The following is a 22,811-nucleotide window of genomic DNA, read 5'->3' as shown; positions in this document are numbered from 1 at the left end:
AAATTCATAAAACAAGTTATTATATAAATATTTATATACATTATGTTATACAATGTTATGTAAGAATTATTATAATAATAAATATAAGAAAATAAAATTATAAATAAATTTTAAAATAAGTTAATCTAAAATATCGGTAAAACTATCGGCAATATTTCATGTCATCAAAATAACTAACTTGATTTGTGTTAGCTATAAAACTTTTTTAAAAATAAATTATTTAAAACAATAATTAATATCAATTTAATCCATTGATTTAGCCTAAGAAGTCTTCTAATTCACTCTTTGATAACGGTTTGGTTGTCTTTTGTGACGAATTTAATGTTGAATTTGAGTCAATGAATGCGCCAAATGAAGTATTACTATTCAATTGATTTCCACTAAATCCCAAATTTGTTGTATTGTTAGTTACAAATGAATTTGAATTTGTGGTCCAATTGTTTGCCATTGAATTAGAGATTGGATTCATAGTCATCGTTCCCATCGGTTGACTTGACTGTGCATTCATTGGTTTTTTAAGTTCGGGAATCACGAGATTATCAAATGAAGACATATTGGTTCTTACAGTTTGCTGTTGTATTGGCATCGCATGAAAAGCATTGGTAACAGTATTCGGGAATTGAACCGAATTGGTCTGAATAGGAAATGAAGTACTGAACTGACTATTCATAGGACTAGTAAATGAATTATTAAAGGACTGTTGGGGTCGTGAGTTAAGCGACAGATTTGTTAGATTTGAATTCATAAGAGTCGACGTAAGGTCTTTCGGTTGATGTGATTCTGTCACTGGTTTGGCCGTCTGTGGAACCAAAGTCGACTGTGAACTTAGTCTTTCGTTTTGTTCATTTTGTTTCGCTAGTCTTTCCTTATCCTCTAATGACAGCGCAGTTGCACTTCGATTGCTATAATTGTGTTCAATAGCACCGGGAGTTGTAATTGTAAAACTTGACAAACTATCAAAAGTGGGTGACTTTCTTGTTATGTTAACAGTACTGTTGAACAGTGAGTCCTGTTGTGATTTAATTGAATTCAATTGTTGTAATTTTATTTGTTGTTCGTCTTCCACTTTACATAACATATCTCTAATCAATGACATTATTGTCTGAAACTATAGTATCAAATAAATAATATTACAATTAATGTACGAATACTAAAATCATAGGACACACCCAATACCTGTTGTAATGATAAACCGTTTTCAATAGTAAGCGGTGCTAAATATGGTATAACTTTATTAGCCATCACTTCCTTAGTCAGACCTAATTTGTTGCTACTAATTGTTATTTTAATTATAGCTATTTTTTGGTGTCAAATAAAAAAAATAATTTTAATTTAAACTATTTTTTCTAATCAGAATGTTTTAACTATAATTTCAATGACATACCAATAGATGCCATTATTACAGCCGGTTCTCTAGAGGGTACACTTGATAGAGTGGGAAGCACTTCATCAATAACTACCCATTTATCTAAATACTCTAAGATTTTGCCCAAACAAACCAAAGCATTGACCCGAACTGACAATAGTTTGGTATTTAATATAATATTCTTAATTTTCGGTAACAGCGAGTTCTTCATTGATGTGTAGTCTATTAGTTGAGCCATCGATGGTATAACTGATAGACAAAGTTCCTGTATTTGTTGAGCGTCTGACTCTAGACAACGGTATACCAGTGGAAGTATGTGTTCGCGGAGTGATTCGGGTTTATGTTTAAACTTGGAAACCAAAAAATCCATGTTTTGCATCAAAATAATACCGATTTGTATGGGTTCCCGCATCTTAAACACCGATACCAAGTCTGGTATAATCCACTTATGAAACTCTTCATCATCTGTTTCTTTAGCAATCAACAGAATATTAGGCAAAACAAATGGAACCATATCTGGATTGACGTACTCTTTGGCCAAACTACTGACCACACGATTCAATTTAACTCTTTTTGGCATTTGTGACAATACTTCGGGCAAACCCTTATAGAATTGACTCTTTTGGAGATTATCCCATTGATATAAAGCGTCCAAATATTGTAATGTTTTTACTAAAATATCGTCAAAAAAGTGTAGTTTCGAGAACTGTATTGCATCGGGACGTAGTCTGGTGTCTAAACTAAGCAATAACTTTATATGACTTCGCGAATCATCGGGAATACAGCTAAACGTCGAATCGGGAAGACGTTTGAATTGGTCGCTGTGTCTTAATTTCAAATTACCGCCACTCGGCAGCAATGGTTTGCCCTTATTATACAATGTATAGGTTAGTAATCCCAATGAAAACATGTCGGCATTGGTTTCAATACTGGTCACGTCTCTGTCCAAATAATCTGGAGCTATATAGTCGGGATTTGGTTGACAAATAGCCGGAGTGTCCATATAATTGATAGCATTCAAGTGTGGAAACTTAAGCGGTATATCGGATGCATTGATGGCCTGCGCACAGAAATCAAAGCCCGCTATTTTCCAAACACCGTTTCGGTTGACAACTATAGACTCGGGACTCAAATTTCTGTGCAATAATTTGCAATCATTGTGAAGAAAAGCCAGTCCTTCAGATATCTTAAGTAATCCATATTTGATTTCAACGTCAAATAGTTCATAGTTATCAATCTCTGGACTCAATGGTGTGGGTGTGTTGTCCCGATTGCCCAATAGATTTGCCAAACTGGACATAACCTACAATAATGTATTAAACAAAACAAACCGATATTATTATTATTTTGTTAATAACTAATTGTATCAATTGCTGACCGGTTCGGTAGCAAAAGCTATTGAATCTCTACTCTCTTCGATGTTGTGATGAATGGTCAACAGTGACGGATGTCTGAGTCGTGTCAGTTGATTGACGCCCTTCCGTATGATATCCAGAAACACTTCTTTGTCTTTTTTGTTGAGTCTCTGATCCAATGTCTTCTTGTCGCACATAAAAACAGCTGCTTCCTCTTTGGTCGACTTTTTGACCGCATTGTAGATCTTGAAACACATATGCGGACCGGCAGAGGCCACATGTCGGTTAAGATCGTACTCACGGGTCAACGGATTCCCCGGCAATGCGGTCGACAAGTTGTTGGTCACCTGAATGACTGTCGAGGACACCGTATCTCGGATTTTGTTCAACACTGACTCCATTTAGATTTTAATATCAAATGAGACAATGAAGTGGTGTTTGTGTTTTGATCACCAAATGAGTCCAATCGGTTAATTAGTCACTCGGTATTGTTGACCACTTTAAATGACAATCACATATGTCTTTCACAACAAACACTTGTGTTTACAAAATCATATAATTATTGTAATATCTATTGACGTCACACAACACTACTGTAAATATTATACATAATATGTATTACATATTATACTGTAGTGACTATACAGTGTAGTGTATGCGTGGGTTAAGTCATACAGTAATATATGTATCATATATGTAATACATATGTATAATACAGTATTATATAATATTAATATAAGGATTAGAGAATGAAAACTGACCTGATTTTTCAGGTCAGGTCAGGTCAGGTAAAAGTTAGGGCTCAGGTCAGGTCAGGTACGGGTCCGAACACCAAAATTTTTTGGTCAGGTCAGGTCAGGTCCGAAAATTTTTTATTCATTATTTAAACGACAATTATTATAAAATATGACAATCAAACACAAAATTTATTAAATTATTATTTATGAAATATTTGTATAAATTAAAGATAAAATATTACAAAAGATGATGGTTTTGATCTAATAAATAATAACATATTAACTTTATTAGAATCTAAGTTAGATCTACAATCAGTTATCGTTAATACCGAGTAATTAAAGTTAATTTAGACAAATGTGTTGCGGGTATAGTATGAATAAAATTGTTTTTTGATAAAATTATTTTCGGACAGACATAGTCAGGTCAGGTCCGGTAAATTTGTACCCTATGTTAGGTCAGGTCCGAGTCCGAGATTTTAGGTATCAGATCAGGTACGGGTCAGGTACGGGTCAGGTACGGGTCAGGTACGGGTCAGGTACGGGTCAGGTACGGGTCAGGTACGGGTCAGGTACGGGTCCGAAACTTTTCGCTCTCTAATAAGGATTCAATATTATTTTACTGAACTATACTATACTGTAGTGACAATACTCTCTTAAAGTTTTTAAAAAAAAAAATTTTTTATTAAACACACAACAAATTATTATAAATTTATAATCAAGTAATCAATATTAGATTAAACAGTACACTATGTATAACACATATTCGGCTTAATTGTTGTATACTTTTCATTATTTCAAATTATTTAATCTCTCGTGAATTAAGAGACAGAAATAATGATAAATCGCTAAAAAATTCAAATATTTAAAAAAATTCAAAATTTATTTATTAAACCAATTAAACATTTAACACAAAAAACGAGACAACAATGTAATTAAATATTAAATTACAAATTATTATTGTTATATATATATTTTTTTTAAAAATCGGTTATCAAAAATAAAATTTAAATCAAAGTTTAATAAAAACCGACAGATAAACAGTTAGGCAAACATTGACCACAAAAAAAGATATTCAAAGATCAGTGCTATCAATAACACCAAAAATAAGATACCAATTAATACACAAAAAGTAGACAACATCTGTGAGAGATATTTAAAAAGTGATGGCAGATAAACAAGGAAAAAGTTATAGTAGTCACAAAAGTACACCCTATCAACAACCTAAGGGTAGGGGAGTTCAAGGACAACAACAGCAGGGTCAACAGCAGGGTCAACAGCAGGGTCAACAGCAGGGTCAGCCAATACAGGTTCGCCATCAACAGATTTATGGTCAACCCCGTCCTGAGCAAACAATTTACTATCGACAACAAGCACCGGAACCGCGACCCCCTGCAGGCGCCCGACCACCCATTTACAGGACTCAAAATTTGTTTCCTCATATCGTTCCCTGTCCAAACATGGGTTACAATTTTTATGAGATTCAGATCAGCAGAGAAAGATTTAGAGAAATACCAAGGGGTAACGGCACATTCATTGATATGTATCTCAATGAAGAGCGGGTTCCCGTACGGGTAGAGGGTTATCGTTACGACAGACAACACGATACCTATTGGATGGGGTTTAGTGTTATTCTGCCACAAAATGCTCCACAACAGCCAACAGCTGTAGGGTTTCCCATACAACAGACAGCTTCTGGAGCCATTGAGCAAACAGGTCCTGCAGTTTATGCTCAAGATATCGTCAATCCTTTCTTCCCAGAGCAACGTCCGCCGGGTCCTGTAACTGTTTTACCAGTGCAAAATTTTCCGCAGCCGCCGCCACAGCAGTGGCAAACACCGCAGGAGCAGTGGCAGTGGCAGCAACCGCCGCAGCAGCATTACCAACCTCCCCCGCCGCCGCCTCGTTGGCGACAGATACAGGGAAGGCAACCATATAGAGCTGGTGCTGCTGCCGGTGCTTCAGCACACAGGGCGACGGACCCAAGTGGACCTCGTCAACAAAAAGGTCAAAAGAGAACAGCGTCGCCCGATCGAAGAGAAGATCCTGTTTATACAGGTCCAGGTGGTAGTTCTACTGGCGGATCCCAAGCCGTTGGTAATAAAATGGATTACAAAGTAAATATCGAGGCCAAGAGTTTGAGCGTAACGTTGAAAAACCTGCCGTTTGTAGAGGTTCCACAAAATACCGATTTAACACAACTCATAGCTCCCAACAGTCGTCAGATCTATGACATCATCATAGGATCGCCGCTAAGTCAAGAAATACAATTTGTCGGTCAGAAACAGCCGTGTGGTTTCATTCTGCAAGTATTTGTCGGCCAAAAATCCAAAGACAAAGTTCCGGACGCATTGATCGCCTGCGCCTTTGATCGAACCGAATTGGGCCTAAAGTTTGCGTCGCGAGTCGTCGACAACAATAGTTGGGTTCCAAAGAATCAGAGAGTCATGAATGTTGACATCAATGGAAACGTCAACTTTCAGGATGTGCCCAACTTTCGACCCAATATCACACATCGCACGCTTATGGTGTCGCACGGCGGCTATCTAGTCTACTTTGAGAGCGCTCCCACACCCAGAGCTCATGTACTCTTAGAGTTACATATGCTTGTCTTCACTGACAACAACAGCAACGTTCTGTTCCGCCACACGTTAGACACGAAGCGGGACGACAAAAGAGAGTTGTTCATGAAGATTGATTGGCTCAAGTATGAGACGGTACAGACCGGCACACAGGGCCCCGTTTGCGACGGAATGATCATTTATCACGGTATCTGCCAGAGGGACACACCTAATGATGGGTCGTTTGTCGTAACGGGTGATGGCAATGGACTTATCAATGCGTCCCGCACTCAACAATTGGTTACTGTGGCTCAACCAAATATCGCTCCTGGTTATGGAGCACAACCACCAGCAGGTGCAGCACCACCTCAACCACCAGCAGGTGCACAACCACCTCCACCACCACCACCGAGCACACAACAACCTCCACCACCACCGAGTAAACAACCACCTCCACCACCACCAGGTAAACAACCACCTCCTCCACCATCTGCACAACCGGGAGCACCAAAAACTCCGGTACAAAAGGTAGCCGCAAAACCTCCAGGAGGACAATCAAAAGTCAGACCGTCATCAGATGTAGGAAAAGACAAATCTGAGAGGAGTGACGGAGGACCGGCACATAAGAAAAGGTAGAAAAAGTCATCAATTCAAGAGATTTCATTGTTTGTGTCAATAAAAGAAAAATCAATTTCTTGTTATTTATGTGAATTGATTTTAATAAAAACAATTTGTTTTCAATAAAAAAATAGTTTATAATTTCAAAAATTTGATTATGTTTTCTGTATTATTATTATTACAATCAATTCCTATCAAACAATTTACACTAAAATTAAATAATATCTGCATTTAAAGTGTCGACCAATGATTTAACGACTCGACTGTGACTTAAAGGCATTTTCGAGAAAAGACTGTCTGACAGTAATCTCCATTCGAGTCTTCGCTCATCGAATCGTTGTTTAAGACAATCGACACATTTATAGTGGATTTGCCAGACTTTGGCCTCTTTCCAGGCGTTGTCCGTATTCAGGTAGTCATCAATATATCCGTTATGTATTAGTTTAAAATCAAACACACTCTCCATTGAGTATTCAGTCGACGACTGTTTGCAGGCGCTCTTAAAAAAGTTTACCACTTCTGGCAAAACCCAATACTGATGTCTAATGGACTCAATTTTGAACAGTTTCTGTATTTCACCGAACAGGTCGTCACCGCTTACAAAACGCTAAAATATTTTTAAAATTATTAAAATTTTTTATTAAATATTTATTTAAAACAAACCTCTGGTAAGCAATACTGATCATTGGATACAACGGTTTCGACAACTAATTCTAGATTCTTGACTTTAGATGGAGATTTTGATCGTTTTTGCCATCGAGTAATCACAAGTATTACATAATGATTAGGTCCCCAACGCGGAAAAGCTCCCCGTCCTCTAAGACCTGTTCGACCAAATGGATTGCGAGGAATTAAATTATCTTCAAGTTTATACAGTACTGAAGATCCATTGTCATTGATCATCCATGAAATACGATTAATTGTTTCATCACTTGTCGTCTTTTCCATTGAATTCCACTCATATTTTGGTAATTTAACTCTTAAACCACTATTTCGTGATTTTAATTCATTTAAATGAATGATGTCTTCGTCAACATAACCTTTCAGTTCATTAGGAAACTCATCGATGGTCTTACTGTAAGCAATTGGTTCGTAATCGGTGTGCAATACTTCCCACGGAATATACTGCTCTGAAAGCGGAACTCGTTTTATTTGTGTCGATGGATAGGGAGAGTAATGAGAAAGACATGTACTCTCTGACCCTGAGGTTTGTTCGGTAACACTATTACTGACATTACTGACAAATCTTTCGCGATATATAGTTCTCTCCAGTTCTTTGACTTTACTCTTGATTTCTCTAAGAATTTTCTTTTGATATTCCATATCTTCACTCATCACTTGAATCTGTTCCCATTGTTTTAATGGTATCTGTTCTCTGGCAGCCTTTTCATGCAATTCCTTAATAAAATCTGAAGCTAATTGTCTCCAATAAGCGCACTCTTCAGGCGTCAGTTTATTTCTTTCCTGAGAGTCTTTACTATTCAATATAAACACTTTGTTTGTCTAACAAATAATTTTTTTAATTAGTTTTTTTCTGAAACACAAGTTAGACATTCATTGAAAATACCTTTTTATTTATACAGCATTGGCTAAAATTGCAGATCAAATCTCTAAAATATACGAATATAAAGTAAATGTAATTCAAGATACTAAAGGGTGCCGGCAGTGGTAACCGGTTTTCAAAGTCAATAACAAGAAGATAGCGCTGAAACTTCCAGATATTGTCCGTTTCGGTCGACAACTTAGACGCTGTTGCGGCAAATATGGCCATCAATAGTGTCGAGAGAATCAATTTGAGAAAAACCAAATACTGAATAAAGAAAGCATAGGCCCAGACACCGGTGTTGGCACACGAAGTCATGTTGTATTTGCCTGTTATCGTACAATAATCTTCATCTCCTTTATAGACACCATTTTCTTCGCAATACTCATTGGCTACAAAAATAACAATTTGGTTTTTAGACAACAAGTTATACTTGTATTTTAGATCAATAGACTTACTCTCGAGTTCAGTGACGGGCGTCAAGAATAGGGCAAAGAAGGCTCTGTGAAAAGCTTTGTGAAAGAGTTCGACAGAGAGTTCGGTATCGGGATAGAGGACAGCCTGCATGACAATCATATTACTTAAAATTATGAGAAGTGCGATACGCATGTAGTTCACAAAGTCGACAGTAATCATCAATTTTAGACGATGTAAAAGTGGACCTAATGTTGGAGAGATCGGCAAATATATGCCAATCAATCGGTAATAAAAGTATAGTACGGCCGCACATAACATTAACTTTTGCTGATATGGAGTGATCACATGTATATTGAATACTCGGGTCAGAGAAAACAATATTATAAACACAATGACTGAGTTGATCTCCAGACACCGTAAAAACACGGGAACGGCTGTGTATTTCTTAATGAGAATATATGTTCGCCGGATATAGTCGATGGTCAGTACGGTTGTCCAAATGCATACAAGTAAATCAATTTTTCCGGAACCACAGCCCGGATATATAGCTGACAACGATAACAGTGGGAGAAATAGTAGATAAAACAGTTGTGAGACATAAAACTTAGTGATGGGCGCCGAGAAAAATGTGACCAACATTCGGCTTAATGGCGGCTGTTTTACAACAAAAAGACGATTGCTTTTTAACGAATAATTAAATCCATTTTTTCTGCGACTGATTATTGTGTCCGTACTGCTAGTAGTTGTCGCTTTCGGGTCAGATATCACAACCACTTCCTTAGGATTTACATAACCGATAGTCACGGGATCTACAATTTGTTCGTTACTATTGTCGACAACATCTCGAGCGTAGTCTTCGCTATAGATGTCGTCATAAATATTTTCTTCTTCTTCGTTGTTGCCATTATCTGATACATCCATATCGTTATTCTTGAAACGAATCCAAATAAACAATGGAAATATAAAGAAAGCACACAACAGTATTTTGATCGAAACGGGAACCGTAAATATACCCCAATTGAGTTCACGAATGCGAATATTTCCAAGAAATGTATTGGTCAGAAACTTTTGACAACATGGATGAGCCAAAAATTGACGTAACTGTGCGTTTGCCGCAATGTCAACTGCAGTTTTGTAGCCCCAATCGCTGATAGACTGATTGAGTACATTATTAGCTCGAGTAATATCTTCATTATAACAGATGTCGAGCGCGCCGTTGGCAAAGTCGGCGAACTCACGGGATTTTTGTCTCAAATTAGTCTTCATATTATTATCGACGGCATACCAGGAGAGCCTGTCAAACATCATGGATATGACCAGTGCTAAGTGCACCGGATGGTCCGAGTGCTTCCAAAATACTTTTACCAGTTTATCACGATTCTGCATAACCGCCCAAAATGTTAATAAATTCAATGCTCGTCTTTCAGATGACTCTGAATTGGTGTCATTCAAACCCATAACATTATAGCTCAGGTGTCTGATGTCGACATAATTGTCGAGTCCGGTCAGAATCTCGATCAACCAATTCAAGTCACTTTCGATGAAGTTTTTGGGCTGTTTGACACTCGATGGTCGACTCAATATGTTTTCCCAACAATGACTACTATAGAAGTCGTTGTCGTGAATCAATTTGAAAATACGGCTCAGTCGTGATGGAGATAGAAATTTGTGAATTTGAAAGCCTAGTGATAGGAACAGATCGATAAACTCTTCACGATTTGGTCGTATAAGTGCCGATTCAAACAGACTTTTATCCAGTTTTGATGTATTGCCACTGTTTTTGACAAATAACATATTGTTGGCCACTTCGGGACAGTTCCAGTCCATTGTTAACTCTAAATCTTTCAAAAAGTTCTCCGACGATACCATTTCATTCATTTGTTTCGTATGTCTTGATTTTAATAGTGCTAACAATAGATGTTGACTGAGGTTCTCGAGGCTACGCGAAGATGTGTTGTGTAGATTGAGAACAGTTAGATATATCCTATCCTCAGTGCGACACAGTCTCACACATTCAATGATACGGTCTCTCAAAAGATTTCGAGTCAATGTATTGTCTTTCAGATCATTAAATGTTTGTATAATCTTATCGGTCAGCATTGGTTTAAGACACTGGTCGATAAACTCCAGATCCCACGATTTGGGATCAGGACATCGATGACATATTTCTAAATAAGCAAATGCTATTATGTCGGCAATACCACCAGTACCTCTTAATATAACTACTGGTATGTGTCGTTTGATGAGATCGACCACTAGTTTAACTGTTTGACAGTCGCCTTCAATCAATATAGAAACTACTGGAACTTCTGTGTCTTCAACACTAAACGGTGCGTCCAATGAGTCGGGTGTCGATGCTTGTAGTTTATCGGTAGGTGTTTGTCGTGTCAGTAATTGAGCAAATTTTATAATAAAAGAGTCGACACAGTTATCATATTTCAATCTATCTTTGATGATAATGAAATGGGTGTGATTGTCGTTCAATTCATACCTTTCCTCAACAACTATGCCCTCATTTTCAATCGTAATTTGTTCCTTAAATAATTGTAATTTATAATTATATAGATATACTGTATATATAATGTAAATTGATTTAATATAGCGGCAAATATTACACAAAAAAATAATGACACACTTTGTTATTGATGGCCAACAGAGCTCCATATCTGAGATCTTCTTCAGCGACAATACCAATCAAATTAGTTAAGTTATGATTCTTCAGTGTCTTCATGATTCGCATTCTGTTAATCTCATTCTTGACTGCATTTCCCACCAAATTGGCGACACCGCTGTCGATACCATTTGTGAAAATCCACATATTTGTTGATATCGCCGCCTAATCAATGGTTTTTAATTTAATTTAAATTACATTATAATTGTAATATTATTTTAATTTGGTATACCTTATGCTTATGCTATACACTAAATTTTATGTTCTGTTAAGGTTTTATTTATAATATTATTTAAAATATACTCTTTAAAAATTATTAAAACAAAATAATATCCAAATTAAAATTATCTAACTTTTCTTTACTGTATATATAATTAATATTAACTAAGAATATTAAAGTAAAATCAATTAAATATTATAATTTAAAGTTTTATTATTTTTCTTATTATTATTATAATTGCTTACTTTAATCAATCCTTTTTGAAAATTTTTTATCTGTCTCTCATTAGTCCAGTTCGTTGAATGAGATTTATTGGACAAAATGAATGTCACTATTTTAGGTACATTAAGAGTCCAACATTTATGCATTACTTGTGCTACAAATTCAATGTCCGCACTGGTAGTCACTCTAAGAAAGGGATGTGCCTACAAAACAAATCATTATTATTATTAAATTAAAAAATTATACAGATATTTAAAAAATACAGTAAAAAATATGAGTTTTATTATATAATAACAAATATAAACCTCATTGTATGAGAACTGTTGTCGACAATTACTGAAATGAATGATACCGTCAGAGATAATACCGTTTTCGTACTCATCGTCTTCATTAACACTAAGATCGGATACTTTGGATCCATTTCTTAAAAAATGTTTATAATTTTTACTATTACTTCCGTTACTGATTTGACTGAACTGTCTTAGAGTTAGATTTCTTGGTCTAAATGATGTCTTCTTTGTTGTTGAAGGAGATGTTATTCGCGCAAAATTTTTGATTTCTTGTTCATCTGCCACCACATCGTTCTCTTCTTCGAAACTATTTCGCCGATTTCTGGCCAATCGGGAGGCTATTTGCAAACGGGTAACCAAACTACGGAACACAGGTTTCTTCATCAGCGATGAATCGGATCCACCGCTCTCTATGTTTGGTCGCTCATCTTCTTCGTGAGATTTTTCAGTTGCATATTGTTTACTATTATTTGCGTCAAAAGACATTTTCACAGATGATTTTTTTTCGTTAGTTTGGAAAATACTTTATATAAAACACATTTGTTTTTTCCATAACAATATTAATGACAATCAAATGTCAATTATTAGACACTAATTACAAACAATAAAAATAATTAATTATTTGCACTTTTGTTGTACAGAAAATTATAAAAAAATGTTTTATTATGTCAGCGGTATTTGTTTGATAAATTTTAATATATATTAATATAAATATTTTATAGTCAAACAGTATTAGAATTAGAATATGTTATCATTTATAATAGTAAATCTGTTATAATACTCTAATAAATTATAAATTAGTTTAAAAAATAATTTATAGCTTATTTTATTTCATTATTTTATTGACACCACAAATTAAAATAAAAAATTTATTTTAATAATTATTAATAACCACATATATAGAGAGAATGATAAATATTTAATTTTGATATGTTTATCAAATCACAATTAAACTGATGATACACTTGTAATGTAAATTTTTAAAAAACTAAAATTAATAAATGAAAACTTTATAGTAAAATATGATTAATATTCTAACAGTTATTGTGTTAGTGTTGATTAATAAATGTCAGTTTTGATATTTGTTTTGAGATAAGTCAAACAAATTGAAGATTAATTACTAAACTTTGTTTATTATTAATATAAAACTTGTTTTATATGAAGTAAGCTTTCTATAAAATAAAGCACCTCTTTCTTAATGTAAACAATTTTTTGTAATTACTCTGAAAAATCAAAAATATATTTTATATATTTTACAATTTTTTAAATATTACACAATAATTGTTAAATATATGAAATTTTTAAATTATTATAATTTTAGTGTTTAACTAGCAAACAAAATACTAACAAATCAATATTAAAACATACCTTTATGTAAACGATATAATACATTACTTTCAAAGAATTTTCATATAAACATAATTTAATTTTTAATATTAATAATTTTAGATAATTTAAGAAATTATGCAAATAAATTGTTTATTATAAATTCAGATATAAATACAAAACATTGGACACAACATTAGATATTTATATGTTGTTAATATTTTAATTTATATACTAAAAGTGATTAAAATATAATCATAAAACTGTGAGAACGCTTATCATATACTGTATATAACTTATACACAAAACATATTATAATAAAGCAATTATAACTTTATAATTGATATAAATAAACATATAATACATACAATATAATAGTTTATTAGTTTAATTCATCACAACATAAGTCATATAAAACTTTAATAATTTTATTGCCGTTATATTTATAGTCACATCACTTATAGCCTATAAATTATAGGATATAGACATATACTGTAGATAATTTTGTGGAAAAATTCACATAAAATATATTACTATTTTAATTACATTAAATAAACATAACATTCTTATTATAAGAAAAATTTGAATAAAACTTTTAATATACTGTATATAAATATTTTGCTATTTTTACGTTTAAAAAAATGCGAAATAAAGAACTTATATAATTTATATATTATATAAACATTAAAAATAAGTTATAAATTTTAATACACATATTAATCAACTGAATAATATAACTATGAGAATAACTGTATGGAAAATTTATTGTCAAAAATATGTGTTAAAAACATTAAAACCATATTTTGAGAGCAAATTTTTCAATAACAGTAATAATAACAAAAAATATTCGTATATAAAAATAACATATTTTTATTTAGTTACCACAATTAATACATTGTTATTTTTTATACATACAGTATAATCATATAATTAGTTTTTTTTAATTATAAACTATATAATTGTTTAAATAAAAGTAATTAAAGAGTTTATAATCTTTTATATCATAAATTTGGGATTTTCTAGTAATACTATAGATATTGTTAATAATAATATATAGATATATTACTTATTAAACATTACACATAATTTCGTAACATACCTGTAAATATCAAGTTTATTATTTTATAAAATAACTTAAATACTAATATAATAAAAATACAAATTGTATATTTCCACTCTTATACATGAAATATATAAATTAAAATATTCAATAAAAAAGTCGATAAATATAATTAATATATTACAGAATATTCTTTTGTTTTACTGCTGTATATTTTATTCCCAGAATTTCAAAATTATTCTATAACTGTAACTTACATTTTAAATTAGACTACAATATAGTATTAATGAAGTTTACACTACCTGTAGATTTTAATTTATAATATAAACTTGTATTTAGATATGATATATAAATTAGATAGATAAATAAAATTAATTGATCCAACAAACATGTGAAATTAAAAATTATATTAAATAAATATTAATTTTGTTTAACTAATAATCAATAGTAAAAAATTAAAGTATAAATAAATATCAAAATTCAATATAAAATTTATTTAACATTTTTATGACAACTTTAAATAATTTTAATTTAATTAATGAATTTTTTCACATTTTGGGCTTATTATAGATAACAAGATTAGTATTATTAAAGCATTAGTTGTTATTGAATTATAAAATCCCAAAACTAAATTCAATTGTAAACGTAATACAATATACAGTATTTGTGTAAAACAAGTACAGTTTGTTTAAGAGTTTTTGTAGACAATTTCAATTTGTTTATCACTGTATTAGTCAACAACTAATGTAATAATATTTGTAATGTCATAGTATTGTTGTTGTTGTGGTTATTGTCGACAAAGTTGTGATCAATTGATAACAACAATGAATACTAAAAGAGCTGAAGAATTGCGACTTCAGGCCAACAAATGTATGGCCGACAAGAAGTACGCCGAAGCACTCATACACTATACACACGCTATCAAAGAGGACAACCGATCGGCCAAACTGTACTCCAATCGGAGTCTGGCTTTTCTACGTCTTCAGCAATACTATTATGCGGCCGAAGACGCAAAAGAGTGTATAGATTTGGACCAACAGTGGTTCAAAGGATACGTCCGACGCGCAGATGTCTATCTAGAGTGTGGTCTTTACGAGGAAGCGCTTAAGAGCTATCATTTGTCTTTACACTTCTTGACCATTGATCGCAACACTGATGGCAACAATAGTGACAAACATGAAGACAGTATCAATGGGTCAATCAAGCGAGCACTGGATCAGCTACAGAAGCAAAGGGCCTACGATTATCAAATCCCGTGGGTGGGCGCCGCACTCGGACTGGTAGTTGGTATGGCTTTGGTTACGTGGGATTATGTGGCCAACTATTCTTCGCCATACGTAAGACATCCGATACTCAAACTGTTCATCATTGGTGTTGTTTCAGCCATTTTCTTCTATTTGGCTAAACTTCAGAGAAATTATCACAAGAATTATAAAGAGTCACTATTGAAGCCACCATTGGATCTGTTAGGTGGTGATCAACAGCACAAAGATTAAAAAAGATCTCAATTGGACTTCCGTTTAATTAATTGATTTACAAAAATCAATCACTTGTTATGATTTAGTGTTTATTTAATTGTATTCATCACTGAATTTAATTATTTTTATTTTATTTTTCTAATGATATATGATTTTTACAATTTTAGTTTTTAACTATTTTTTATACAATACGTGTAAAACATATGCGTATAAAATATGTATTTCCATAATACAGTACAATGTAATTATAATTATTATCATTTTTTATAGTTTAATAGTTTTATTTGTTAATTATTTCAATTTAAATATTGATATTATTTATTTTGATTATTTATGAGAATATTTTAGTTATAAATTTATATATACCGGTAATATTATTTTATAATTATGATTTTGTTATTATATAAAAAAAGATTTATTATATTATATACATATATTATTTATTAAGTCATATCGATAATCAAGTGCTATAATAAATGAATAAACTACTATAAAATTTATATTTATAGTAAATAGACAAATACTGTCAATGTTTAATTTTCATTAATTTATTAATTCATGTTTAATTACTAATTAAAATTCATATAATTTGTAGAATAAAATAAATACTATTGAATAATTTTTATTTTTAGTAAATTTTATAAATAGTTGAATCGTATATAAAGTTTTATATGATATAGATTTCAAAATATGCAGTATAATAGATAAATGTCATTTTATTAATTACCGGTAATAATATTTTGTATTAATAGATCAACATTTTATTATAATAGGTTTGAAACTTTTTGAAATATTACTTTTTAAAAGCAAATGAATTGCCAAAAAATAATAATATTATAATTGGAAATATAATAAACTTATACAAAGTATTAGAAATATTCATATACTTTAGCATTAGATATACATTTATAATTAATTTATATAAATAGTTAAGTGTTAATGTTATTAAGTGTATTAAATTCAAACTTTAAATTAAACGATTGTGACTTTAATTTTTATTGTTGTTAATATGATATATTTTTGAAATTTTTATGTTTTTAACTATTCAATATTCTTATTAATTAATTTTATTATAATCAAATTTTATTAATAATTTTTAAATACTAAATTATATTAAATTCAGTCACAAAATGAGTAACCACTCGGAGACGGAAGTTATTAAATTAAACTATAAGTTAATTAAATTAATGAAATCGCCGTCAATTGGCCGCAAACGAGTGCCGGGTATTGTCCTACTATTACTTTCCAAACTGCGTTGGCAACCGATGACATTGGATCTGTTAATGAAGACAAAAGTAGGCGTTACTGTCAATGAAGTACTTAAGCTAAATCTGGCAAAAGATGTTACGGCGTTTGCCGCCAAAATTATCAGTGAGTGGTCACAGCTATTACCGAAACGGATCGGTACAATAAAACCAAAGGAACTAATAGGTCAACCGCTCAAATCGGTTGACAACTTGTCCACTAATAATAGTAACACAAACACCATCAATAAGATGTCAAATGAAAAAATGGTTAAATTGTCTGCCGATGTGACCGATAATAAGGAAAATAAAGAAAACAAAAGATTAACTTTAAAACCAAAATTGAAAAAATCTGTTAAACTGATGACCAGTACACCGAAATCAGATGCTGTTATCAGTGGACATGAATTATATGAAAGTATTATAAATAAGAAGAAAGAACGAAATGGTAAGCAACTGTCTGGCAAAGGTGTTGGTGCTCCGTCTCCATGGGCTATGACTACTAAGACCAAGACTGATGCCAAAGTCAGACACAAACGGTTCCAGAAATGTGAGTACGAGAGGATAGAAAACTGGATAATTCCCAATAACACACCCATCATAACACCCATTGATAGGCTAAAGATATTACGGTTACGCACTATTGAAAGTCAAAGTCAACAACAATCGCCGTCCACTTCCAGTCAAACCACCACTGAATATGCCTATAAAGACCCACAAGAAGTGGAGCTCAAACATAACTCACGCGTGCGGTCGTCAAAAGTGATGGGACGTAATATTAAACGTGTTGAACACAGACCTAAATGGATGGCAAATATTACAGATAATAATAATTAATTTAATTATTAAACCGTAAGCTATAAAAGTGACAAAAAACCCGGTTATTAATCTAAATACACTATAAATCTAATTATTAATAAGTTTGGAGATTAGACTTCAATTTTATTAACTATTTATTTTAATTTTTTTATTAATGACATAATTTTAATTTGACATTTGACTTAAACATTAACTAAAATTTGTTATTTTTCATAAATATTTTTAAAAAAATTATTACTAATTGTTACCTTTTTTTTAACTTAGCATATAAAATGTTTATGTAAATACTTAATGCTATGTATATCTTATTTAAATTTTATATCATATTTATGTTTATTTATGTCACAAATTGTATGACTAAATAATGTTAAATCTTATATTCCTAAATTTTTAATGGATTTTATTAATTTGTTATAGATTTGTTAGTTTCTTTAAAAATAATACTCATATAGATATCAAAAATATTATCATAATTAAATTGTATAAGAAATTCATTGATTTAATAAAATTATTTCATAATTATTACTATTGCGCGATTCAAAACAATAAATTTTGATTTTATTTATAATTATTTAATTTAAACAATAATACACAACTATATTTTACAATAAAATTATATAATGATAAAATATCTTTATTATATTTAAATTAAATTATATAAAATACATATTTAATAACTAATTTTACAATTTTAATAAATTCCAGTCTTTTCTTTGATGAAGTTATTAATGTAAGATATGATTGATTTGAAAACCTATTGATTATTTAATTATTAACATTAACACATTAATATATATATATATATATATAATTTCCTCATAGACATGCTTTATAAATACAATTATATTTTATTAAATAATATAATAAAAAACAAAATTTATAATAATTATACATTCTTTACATAACTAGTTAATATACTTTAGATACATCATTGACCTTAAAATCTACAGTTCCTTATAGTGGTGTCGGACTAGTCTATAGTGTATAAAAAATATATAACTATTCATTCAATTTTAGTATTGAATCATTTTATATAATATATATTTTGTTGTAATATTTGTTGTTATATAATCTGCATTTCAAACTACATATACTGCAAATTTGTGTTATCAATACATAAAAAGGATGTAATGGTAAATGTGTGCCTATTTTACAATAAATTAGATAATATTATATAGTTTTACACACTAGTGATAGATGTCTGATGTCGGCTCAGGTAGTATTGTAGTGCTGAGAGATAGAGATAAAAGTATACTTATGTGTCTTTTTTCTCTCTATCCTCATATGCTTAACAAACAGGTATTTCAATAAATAATAATAATACATAAAAATAGTTGTCTGACTATATAAAGCTATATATAATGTTTCATAACAGGTATATAATAAATATTATATAACTAGTATTGGCCCAAACATTATGATTGCATTACATAACAACTCATTTACTATTAGTGATGTTTTCAAAATATTGAATGGTATAGTAGTGTAAATGTTTTAATATTATGTTTTGTGTTTTTATTCTAATGTAATTAAAGTAACTTTAAAAATATTTTTTATCAAATTTAATTAACGAAAATAAAATAATATATATTAAAAATATGTGTACCGATATAAAATACATGTGTAGACAATTGACTTAAAAATGTTTTTAATAAAAAATATAAGTTTACTGTTATAAGTGTGTGTTAGTTAGTAATTGATATTTATTAATATGTATCCACACGTTATGTAATATTTGATATATCAATGAGATTACAAGTTTGATTAATTATTTTTTATTTCAATCAAATTTTTTATCTGAATCATTATTGGTATGTTTGTGATAACATATGAGATTTTATTTTTATAATCATAATAATTATATGCAGTGATTTCACAATAAATAATTTATTTAAAAAAACGATAATAAATTTTATGTTTCAATGATAAATGAAAAAGATATTTAAAAAATAAAATAGATATTAAACTATGTAATAGTTGTTATTAATAAATTTTTACAATAAATGTCACTCAATTAAATATTAAAAATAATAATTAAAATTATTTGAATTGATTCAAAAATGTTATGGTGTGATAATTTTCAGTTGTCATCTTATAGTTAAAAACCAGTTAAACATTTTAATGACATAAAGAAATTAAATAATTAATATTTAATAATGAATTGACATATAAATAATTTTTATTATTATTATTATTATTACAGAGTTGTACTCCAATATTTTACTCCAAATCTATTTTGGGTGATATCTCTATCATATAAATTTATATATCATATTACTGTACACTTTGGTAGGTATCGTGTTTTATAAATACATTAACATAACACAAGTGTCAAAATAACATTAAATATATAGTCGACAGTATTGCAGTGTATGTAGTGTTTGATAGTAAGTCATACTAATAATTTTGTTGTCGTTTTTCATTAATATTAAATTTACCAAAACAGTTAACATTGAATTTGTTTTTTAATAAAATGTAAATTTTTTAGCACTGAGCAATTTTATTTAATATTGTGAATTTTAAAAATTACATTTATTTTATTTTTTAAAAAGTGCATTTAAATAATTTTATATAGCATTGCCAACTGAATTACTGTAGTAATAGCAAAATATACACACAAAAGGTATTTACTGTATTTGTTTCTATTATTAGATTTTTATAAATTTCTATAACTACTATACTTTTTACTATGCATTGAATATAATAAAATATTACATATTTGTTTATACAAAAAATATCAATATAGCAAATAATAATTTTTATATTGTCATTATTATTATAGTTAATGATTAATATTCACTTATTTGAAAATATTCAATTTATAAATTATTTTTATTAATGTATTTATACAGTAGATTATTTATATTAATTGTTAATATGATGGTGATAATATTAATGGTATTTTCCAAATTATTAACTCAACTAATATTAACAAATAATTTAACAAAATATTATATACAGTATATATATTTTGTCACAGATGTATATTTCATGTACAGTAGTTTATGATTATTATATCATTATTGTTATAATTATATATAAATTATAGTATTTTCTGTTACATACATTCATAATATATTATATATTCTCTAAAAATATAATAATTTTTATATCTTTATTTCAAGTCTGCTATGACAACAAAAACAACAGTTAGCTCTTAACCGTAAAAATAATATATATATTATTTATGTTTGAATATATGAAATATTATATTATATAAAAATAATATGTATCCCAAATGCCCCGTATCTTGTAGTTGATGTTGTTGTTAGTATTATGGTTTTGGCTTACAGAGAGTCTGATTCACAAACCACCTAAATATACCATACAGTACTATAAATACAGTATATATAATAAAATATATACAGAGTATATGCCTGTATATAGTGAGGCAGGATTTGATACAAACAGTATACACATGCTTAGTGACTGTTAGGCCATATGATGGCATGATTTTTACAATTACCTACATTGCGAGTCCCAAATATATTTATTTATTGTACTTATTTGTACTTAAATAAAATAAAACAACCGACACTCTTAACCATATTATATAAACTTCTGGCTCATGGATTTATATACAATATGATAAGCCATGTGTAAAGAGTAGTGTAATGTGCAATCAGTCCTTTATTTTATCTTTTATTGTTTGCAATGCTTACACTTCCGATCAGACAATTATCAAAAGTATAAAATTGAGTGTCGGGTTGACTAAAATATCATAAATTGACAAATTTTTTCACTGACAAAACATACAGTAATTTGATTATAATGACAAAATCTCAGTTAATGATTGTGTTAAAATGCAATAAATTGTTATATCATATTTACTATATACTTTTTATTGTATAAATTGCTATCATAAACCGATATACAATAATTATAAATAAACAAGGTTAGGTAAATTGCATGTTACATCATTTGGCTGTAAATATAGTAAGTAATGATGATAATGATAATGATAATTATAATTTAATATTGTTATTAAATACAAATGTATCTAATGTTTTGTACATATCTAACTAAACAGATATTTAAAGTATGATATTTTAACAAAATAAAAAAATAAATTTATCAATTTTATAATCTAATCCTAATATTTTTTATTCTTAAAATAATAAATAAAATATTCTAAATTATTATATAATATAAAAGATAATTTTTTTAACTACTATTTACTATTTAATGTATATTATATAGGTATTGAACATGTGCTACATTTACAACTGTATTACAAGTTATTGGTATTAGTTATGTAATTTACAGTACATTTGTAAGCCTTAAACATCATCAGCGCTGAATCACCACAAGATTACACATCAATATTGCAAAAAAAACACTTATCATCTCTCAATTGCTTAAAAAGAATCGACATTTCAATTACAGTTATACACTATATTTAATTATATATAAATTATATATATATATATAACTTAGTTTTTAAAAAGTCAAAAAATCAACAATAAACTAAAGTTGTGAAATTAAAATTATTATATTTAAATTAACTCATATTATTTTGATAGTTTGATAGTACGACATGAAGTTTATTACAAATTAATAAATAAAAATATCAACAAAACAATATTAATGAATTACTTTTTTAAAAATAAACTTTATAATTGTGCGACAAATAAAACGATAGGTAAACCCAATTATATGTTTGGTGAGAAAATATATTGTATATATAAATATGTAATAATTTCTATAATCCAATATAAATTAATAACAATAATACAATACATTCGCTGTGCAAACTAGTAAATAAAATACAACTAATAATAATAATAATTTTTAGTGTAGTTTTAACATATAGTTATGATATATGTCATATCATCTCTCATTTATTGAAATCACATAAATATTCATAACTATATGCCATTTTACAAC

The 22,811-nt window shown here is 29.6% G+C and overlaps 4 protein-coding genes across 4 annotated transcripts; 2 read left to right on the top strand and 2 right to left on the bottom strand.

The window, feature by feature from the left end:
- Positions 1–254: 254 nt before the first annotated feature.
- On the bottom strand, positions 255–3,310 carry LOC128957395 (SCY1-like protein 2). The gene is made up of 4 exons (XM_054303139.1): positions 2,745–3,310; positions 1,385–2,669; positions 1,177–1,295; positions 255–1,108 (listed from the first exon to the last, which is right to left on the bottom strand). Exons 1-4 carry the CDS (start codon positions 3,120–3,122, stop codon positions 257–259), a joined length of 2,634 nt encoding a protein of 877 aa, XP_054159114.1. The 5' UTR covers positions 3,123–3,310; the 3' UTR covers positions 255–256.
- Positions 3,311–6,845: 3,535 nt separating this feature from the next.
- Positions 6,846–12,532, bottom strand: LOC128958913 (transient receptor potential cation channel subfamily M member-like 2). Its single transcript, XM_054304873.1, has 7 exons — positions 12,013–12,532; positions 11,731–11,910; positions 11,230–11,430; positions 8,636–11,129; positions 8,202–8,569; positions 7,298–8,137; positions 6,846–7,241 (listed from the first exon to the last, which is right to left on the bottom strand). Exons 1-7 carry the CDS (start codon positions 12,481–12,483, stop codon positions 6,849–6,851), a joined length of 4,947 nt encoding a protein of 1,648 aa, XP_054160848.1. The 5' UTR covers positions 12,484–12,532; the 3' UTR covers positions 6,846–6,848.
- A 2,549-nt stretch (positions 12,533–15,081) lies between these two features.
- On the top strand, positions 15,082–16,075 carry LOC128958322 (uncharacterized). The gene has a single exon (XM_054304162.1). The coding sequence runs from the start codon at positions 15,208–15,210 to the stop codon at positions 15,877–15,879; it is 672 nt and encodes a 223-aa protein (XP_054160137.1). The 5' UTR covers positions 15,082–15,207; the 3' UTR covers positions 15,880–16,075.
- A 720-nt stretch (positions 16,076–16,795) lies between these two features.
- On the top strand, positions 16,796–17,790 carry LOC128958316 (transcription elongation factor A protein 1-like). Its single transcript, XM_054304156.1, has 2 exons — positions 16,796–17,655; positions 17,723–17,790. The coding sequence occupies exons 1-2, from the start codon at positions 16,992–16,994 to the stop codon at positions 17,725–17,727; spliced, it is 669 nt and encodes a 222-aa protein (XP_054160131.1). The 5' UTR covers positions 16,796–16,991; the 3' UTR covers positions 17,728–17,790.
- The last annotated feature ends 5,021 nt before the right edge of the window (positions 17,791–22,811 follow it).

This window comes from Oppia nitens, unplaced genomic scaffold, assembly GCF_028296485.1.
Source record: "Oppia nitens isolate AA-2021 unplaced genomic scaffold, nextdenovo-longstitch-racon4-pilon3 scaffold3_pilon_pilon_pilon, whole genome shotgun sequence".
Classification (NCBI taxonomy): Eukaryota; Metazoa; Arthropoda; class Arachnida; order Sarcoptiformes; family Oppiidae; genus Oppia; species Oppia nitens.
This window is presented reverse-complemented; position numbering and strand designations above follow the sequence as displayed.